The 7531-nt window shown below is 44.7% G+C and overlaps 1 protein-coding gene across 5 annotated transcripts in view; it reads right to left on the reverse strand.

Moving 5' to 3' along the window:
* The window catches only part of SCN5A (sodium voltage-gated channel alpha subunit 5), a 76306-nt gene that overhangs the window by 30684 nt on the left and 38091 nt on the right, over positions 1-7531 (reverse strand). For all 5 annotated transcript variants that reach the window (XM_003794467.2, XM_003794463.2, XM_023515918.1 and 2 more), the window contains exons 14-15: positions 3652-3825; positions 2002-2358 (exon numbers count right to left, since the gene is read on the reverse strand). In XM_003794467.2, coding sequence (XP_003794515.1) covers positions 2002-2358; positions 3652-3825 — 531 coding nt within the window. The remainder of the gene's footprint in view (positions 1-2001; positions 2359-3651; positions 3826-7531) is intronic.

The following is a 7531-nucleotide window of genomic DNA, read 5'->3' on the forward strand; positions in this document are numbered from 1 at the left end:
AGCCACTTTGAAAGGACACAAGGGGGGTTGTGGGAACAGCCAAGAACTGGCTTCTACTAGCACTGTGCACAGATGCCCCAGTTTCTTGGGCTCTGGGATCTACATTTGAAGTCGATGGAGAATTGACCCCAAAGTGGCCTGTGCTGTCCTAGCTGGGTAAAGCAAATGGGAGGAGAAAGCAGGCAGGTTTGAGGAAAGGCTCTGAAGTCTACAGCCCATAGTACTCGCCCCATAGCAGGCTTATTATGAGCTGATGCAACTCTTGAGCTGCCCATGACAGAGACATATCGCTATAGCAGGAGACAATGCAGGTATGATGGCTGAGCATGTGTGGGCCACCTGTATAGCCAGGAAGGTGGCTTCATGTCTACAGTGGACACTGACTTCTGCCTGAACCATTGAGTTCCTTCTACCTTGCCACTTCCTAAAGCTCCTTCTCTGGCATTAGACTTTACTCTTTCAACTCCAGAATTTCCCACATCGGAAAGATACAAGGCAAGATGCACCTACCTGAAAGGGGTGGCCTTGCAGAAATCACAGGCAGCCACAGGAACAAAGGTGTGAGCCCCCCATGAAGGGATGGAAAGGATTCCAACCACAGCTCAGGGCAACATGTAAAGCTCCTACAGATTCCCACCTCATCTGGACCACCACCTGTCTGTACCTGTGCTTTGCTCGCCCTGTTCCTTCCCTCCTTAGAATTACCTGTCATCAAATCAGCTCCAAACCCTGCTCTAGGAAGCCTTCCTCGATGTCCCTAGCTGAAGGGGAATAGCACCCATGGGTCCATATCACTCTGACCAGTCTGGGAGTTGTTATTTCTGGCCTGTTTGACCTCCCCACATCCCCAGTCTCTCAAGAGGGTGAGCAGAATCAGGGCTGGTGCTGGATCACATTTACTTGTCTGTGCCCAACAGCATCAGGCACAATGTTTTGCATTCAACAGGGGTTGATTAAGCTGAATTGAAAAAACATGTGAGAATTCACTGATAGTAAACGACAATAAAATAATGGGTAGAAGAGTAAATAAAATACATGAATGAATAAAAGAACAATGGATGGAGCAGTGAGTGAATGTATGATAGCTGGATAGATGGAGAGGAGATGTATGGAATTGGTAATGGGTAAATGGATGGGTGGGTTGATAGATGGGAGGGTGAAAGAATGAGTGTAGGGGTGTGAATGAACGTGTGAGTGGGCAGATGAGTGAAAAATGAATGTAGGGATGGATAGGTGGATATATGTGTATATGTCCATGAATGAATGGGGTTGATGAATGGGTAGCTGATGGACAGATAAAATAGATGGTTGATGAATAACTGGATGGACAGATGAGTGAATGAGTAGATGGGGTTGACAGATGGTTGACTACAGAACTTAGGCATGAAATAAAACTGTTTTCTGTATTCTCATTTTTTACTCTCCTGAGTATGAACATTTGGTCTAGACTTTAACCTTCAATATAGTTTAAGACTGGCCTCTAACTATGAAGGCTGATGGAGTTTGGGCCATGCATCCTTGAACAAGCTTGTTTTAAAATATAAGTGGATAAATGGATGGGAGGATTGGTAACAATCAATCCTTCAGATTGATGAAAAGGTAGGTTGGTGGTGGCTGGATAATTTAAGAGTGGCTTGATGGTTAGATAATTAAATATATGAATAAGACTATGGATGAAAGAATGGGTAAATAGATGGATTACTGATAAATGCATAGTTAGATGGATAATTGGGTATATAGGTGGGTGGATGAATGAATGTATATGGAGACAGATGGAAGGATAAGTAAATGAGTAAACAGAACTGTGATGGGTGGGTCCAGAACAGATGGATGGATGAGAGATTGATGATTGGATGGAAGATCTGATGGATAGATTGCTGGGTGAGGGAGTAGATGGAAGGAAGGGTGAGTGAGTGTGTGACTGGGTGGGTGGGTGGGTAGCTAGGTGGAGGAATGGATGCGTGGGTGAATGTATGGGTGTAAGCCCCTTGGCTGACTCACCACAAGGTTGCCAATGACCATGACAAGCAAGAAGACTAGCAGACACAATGACTGCCCAGACACCTCCATGCAGTCCCACATGGTCTCAATCCACTCGCCACAGAGGATTCGAAAAATGATGAGAAAGGCGTGGAAGAAGTCCATCATGTGCCAGCGAGGCAGCAGGCCTGAGTCACTGATGAGGTGCCTCTGCTCTGAGTAGTTCTTGCCAAAGAGCTGCATGCCCACCACGGCAAAGATGAACACGATGATGGCTAGCACCAGCGTTAGGTTCCCCAGTGCCCCCACTGAGTTCCCAATGATCTTAATGAGCGTGTTCAGGGTGGGCCATGATTTGGCCAGCTTGAAGACCCGCAGCTAGAGGAGGAAAAGAAAGGGTCCTTGTGAGGGGCTCTTGTTTCTGATGCCCATGGATACCCCTCCCCTCCCCAGCTCCTGCCTAAAAGCTCAGGGAGCCCTGGGATTTCACTGACATCTGTTTTCCCCATTTCTCCAAGAGCAGGCACTCCTGTTCTTCTCTGCAGCCTGAGGCCAGCTTCCCTAGGCACTGCTGTGGGTGTCAGGTCAACACCTCTAGCTTCATCTCATCTCAGTCCTTCTCTTTGTCTTCATACCAGCCTCCTACTTGCCTTGGTCTCACAAGAACTCCCAGTTAGATTCTTCCAGCATCAAATGCCTTTCTTGTTTTTGATCTATCCTTCAGCCCCAGCTCCAGCTATTTAATAGCTTTGACTTATCCAATTGCCTCCATATTTCTCTGCTCTAATTTATCACTGAAAGGGGACAAGTGCTTAACACTTATTGAATGCCTACTATGTGCTAGGCCTTGTGCTTAGGATGGATTAAGTCATTTAAAGACTCCCAATAACTGCATGATGTTGGCACTAATACCTCATTTGATAGATAAAGTCAACACTTAAAGGTGGAGTACTTTGTCTTAAGTCCCTTGGCTCACAGCAGTGGAGTCAGGATTAGAACCCACAGCCTTGGCTTTCCCTACTGTTCCCACCATCCTGCCCTTCTACACCCCCACAGTGGGGCAAAACACAGCACACAGGACCTTATTCAAACAGTCTTCCCTGGCCACACCTCTAACTCATGTTTGGAACTCTCAGGCATTTTGAGTTCCAAGTGTGGTCCACAGACCAGGAGGTTTGACATCACCTCAGACTTGCTGAATTAGCACCTGCCATGTAAAAAAGATCCCTAGGTGATTCATGTGCACAAAAAAGTTTTGAAAATGCTGATTCAGAAACCAGCAGGCAGCATGTTGGATGAGCAGTGAGCACACCTGCCATATGGCTGTGGGAAATCTGTTTCACCTTTCTCAGTCTCCTCATCTGTGCAATGGAGATGTGGGTAATATTAGCTCCACTTCTAAATCCTTTAAAGTGTAAAGGGATCATTGTGGCTTTGTGAACCATCAGAATGGCCACCTAAATTGCCCCTGTGGAGGGATGTCTCCTGGTCAGTCTATCTCTGCACCCCCAACACCACCAGTACTGTGCTGGGCACCCAGGGGCACCTAGCAAATGGCTATTGGGAGAAGGCATGGCCGATCTAAGTAGGGGTGGCTGCTGACCTTATGGGGAGGGGTGTTCCCAGCTCTGTTCTGCAACCCCCTCCCCCTCAGTGGGTCCAGCCAGGTACCAGGCGGAAGGAGCGCAGCACTGACAAGTTATTCATGCGGGACAGTCCCAGCTCCATGAGGCTAAGGATGACGATGATGCTGTCGAAGATGTTCCAGCCCTGTTGGAAGTAGTAGTAGGGGTCGAGGGCAATGATCTTGAAGGTCATCTCTGCTGTGAAAATCCCTGTGAAGACCTGAGGAGGGAGCAGGAGTTAGGGGTTCCTGACATCTGGTTTGGAGAAACCCTCTGGCCAGCAGGGGCACCCTTGCCTCTTTCCTCCTGCTCCACAGTGTCTCCCCACTAGGGTTGCCAGCACTGACTGCACCCAAGCTCTCAGTGGGGACTTGCTTGGCCATGGCCCAGGTCCTGCAGGACAGATCACTTCTCCAGCCCTCTCGGCTGCTCACCAAGGACACCACCTGCCTGGCCTTAACTGCCTGGGCCCATTGTGGGCTCGTAGATTAATGGCTCTAAGAGACACCTGACATGGGGGGGTGGAGATGAGTGGTGACATGACTCAGCGCCAGACTCCTTCCAGTCCATGTCTCCATAGGAAGTGTCTTCACCCTACACGTGCCAAATCCCCATTTCCCCACAAACACTCATGGCTTTCCTGACTCAAGGCTGGATGCATCCTTCTCCTACTTCTTGAAATGCCCTCCTTCCTTGTCCACATGTTGCATGCGTTCCGTTGTAAGAATAATCAGCCACTGTTTCTCAAGGGTTGATGATGAGCCAAATCCTGGGCTAGAATGCTTTGCATGGGTTGTTTCTTTGGATCTGTCCAAAACTCTGTGAGGAAAGTAGCACTGTTTATGACACTGAGAGGTTAAGTAACTTGTCTGGGGTTATGTACCCAGTGAGTTTGAGAAGGAGATGAACTCAGTGCTATCCTTTAAGACAGTGGCTCTCAACCTTCCTAATGCCATGGCCCTTTAATACAGTTCCCGTGGGTCATGACCCACAGGTTGAGATCTGCCGCTTTAAGACTTAGGGCAACCCCCTCTCCCTTCTGGAAATATTTCTAAGTGTCCAATGGCTGAGCTTCCCCTGGATCAATGACTCATGAGCCACGCAGCCTCAGCCAACAGAGCCCTGTGGTCAAGGAGCCCACAATGTGGTGGGCCAGGCAGCTGTGACCACAGCCAGCTGTCCTTCAGTGTGCCCACTGCTGTGACAGAAGCACACGAGGGTGGGTGTGCTCTTTAGAGCTATTTGGGACACCCACAGTGTTGCTACTCATTTCTGGAGAGTGGAGCTCAGGAAAGGCTCTGCACCTCACTTTGTCCAGGTTCCCATCTATTTTGGTGGCAAGATAGTAGGGATCAGGCAAAACTAGGTGTCAGTGAAAAAAAAAAAGACAGAAAAGACTCTTGAGGAAAGCCTTTGGGGAAGTGATACATAGAAGTTTCTCTGGGAATAGCAGAATTATTTGGAAACACTTTAGAAATGCAGAACTTGGAAGACCCCAGATCTGCTTTATCAGAATCTGCATTTTGACTAGTGAAGTTTGAGAAATGCCATTTTCGAGCATGAGTTCTCAATTTTTTTCTCTGGAATCATCTAGGGAGCTTTCCAAATACCAATGCCTGAACCCCATTGGAAAGATTCTGGTTAAATTAGACTAGAGTGCAGCCCAGCTTTGGAGATTTAAAACAATCTTCCCAGGTGATTCTAATGTGCAGCTAAGCTTGTGAAGTATGTAAATTTTGGCACCAGCTATCCTTCCAAAGGCTCCCCCCAGGCTTTTGAAGGCCATATCGATCAAAGTTCAATGATTTAAGATGTGTAGAGAAAAGTAGGGTCTGCTGCTGTGTGATCCTAGGCCAGTTTCTTCATCTCTCTGAGCCTTGAGTGTCCTTATCCATAACATGGAGATAATAATAACTCCATAGGAGGCAGAATTAGAGCTAGTGGATTCAAAGTGGATGTTCTGTAGGAGAGGGTAAATATTGTTATTGTTGGCAATATTTATTATGACTGCTGACAGTGGCCAAGAGCTCTAGACCCAGGCAAGGGGTGCCTTCAGATATAAACAACTCTGTATGCTTTACAGGCTTGCTGGGATCTGACAGATGTGGACTTCAGCATGGTGACCCACTTCCCATGATTCCTGGTAGGAGTTCCACTAAGCCATCAGTGCTAATGGCGGCTTTCCAGGTAGTGGCAAGACTTTTGGGGAACTCCAAACTCTCCTTGACCTTGGCACATGTTTTAATGGGATCATATTCTACAGATGTCAACAGACCTTTTTTTTTTTTGAGACAGAGCCTTAAGCTGTTGCCCTGGGTAGAGTGTCATGGCATCACAGCGCACAACAACCTCCAACTCCTGGGCTTAAGTGATTCTCTTGCCTTAGTGTCCCAAGTAGCTGGGAGTATAGGCACCTGCCACAACGCCTGGCTATTTTTTGGTTGTAGTTGTCATTGTTGTTTGGCAGGCCTGGGCTGGATTTGAACCCGCCAGCTCTGGTGCATGTGGCTTGTGCCTTAGCTGCTTGAGCTATAGGCGCCAAGCCAACCTACATTTAAAACATAATAACTGGTAAACATCCTTCCACTGCCAATTAAACACAACCTGCAGCACCATTTTCTTTTTTCTTTTCTTTCTTTTCTAACATTTGTGGCATATTCTGCTGTACAGATGTGCCAAAACTCGTTTAACAATTTCCCTGTGATAGGCTTTTTTTTTTTTTTTTACCCTTTTAAAAACATTGCCACAGTAAATTTCCTTTTACATTTATGTTTTAAAACAACTTGTCTAATTCTTTTTTGAGAATGGATTTCTGGAAATGAAACTGTATTGCCAATGGAGATTTTTAGAGCTCCTGACACATACTGCTAAATGATCCTCAGAGATAGGTTTTAACCAATTCCATGAGCTGTATAACTGCTTCCCTTCAACTATGCTAATACTGGACAGTTCCCCACCTTTTCTAATCTACAGGACATTGCTGTTTTATTGATTTTATCATGTTTCTTCGATTTTTATATTTCTTCTTTGGTGAAATTGCCTGCTCACACCCTTTGCTTATTCTATTAGAGTTTTTGCTTTTTGGGTATCATTTATAAATATACTTTATACATTAAGAATTTTCACCCTTTTATCTACTACATGTATTACCATGGTTTTCCTAGTTTGCTGCTTACCTTTATTGCATTTTAAAAATTACAAATGCTTTAAGAGCATATACTTTTGACATTACATGTCAAATCTATTAAGTGTAGAGTATAAATGTCTTAACACAATAATTAAGAAAGTGAAGTGAAGGCTATGTTAACCAGTTTGATGTAAGTATTCCAAATTGTGTATAAAATCAGCACATTGTACTCCATAAATGCATTAATATATATAGCTATGATTTATTTAAAAAATTTTAAAAAGAGTACATACTTTTAAGTATAGGGTAATATAATGAGTACCTTTCTACATGCCACCAAACACTGATGAATATTAACATTTTGCCATATTTATTTCAAATCCTGTTTTATTTTGCCTAACAAAAAAAAAAAAAAATAGGAAAGACATTTGCTATATGCCAGGTACTGTTCTAGTGTTTTACACATATTAAATCATTTAATCTTCACAATATCCCCATGAAACATGTCATGTTTATTATCTCCATTTTATAGGTGGGAAAACTGAGACATAGAGAAGTTAAGCCACTGGCCCAAATGATGGCTTCCATCATGTGTCATCACAGATAAAACTGAAGCCATCCATTATACTCACTCCAAGGTAATCACTACCCCATGTTGATCCTCCTCCCCGTTTTTAATATATATGTGTGTAGTAACAACACACAGTATTTTTAAATTATTTTAAGCTTTATACAAATGGGCTACGTTTTAAGTTTTTTTTTTTTTTTTGAGACAGAGCCTCAAGCTGTTGCCCTGGGC

This window comes from Otolemur garnettii, unplaced genomic scaffold (assembly GCF_000181295.1).
Source record: "Otolemur garnettii isolate 467f Iridium unplaced genomic scaffold, OtoGar3 scaffold00082, whole genome shotgun sequence".
Taxonomy (NCBI): Eukaryota; Metazoa; Chordata; class Mammalia; order Primates; family Galagidae; genus Otolemur; species Otolemur garnettii.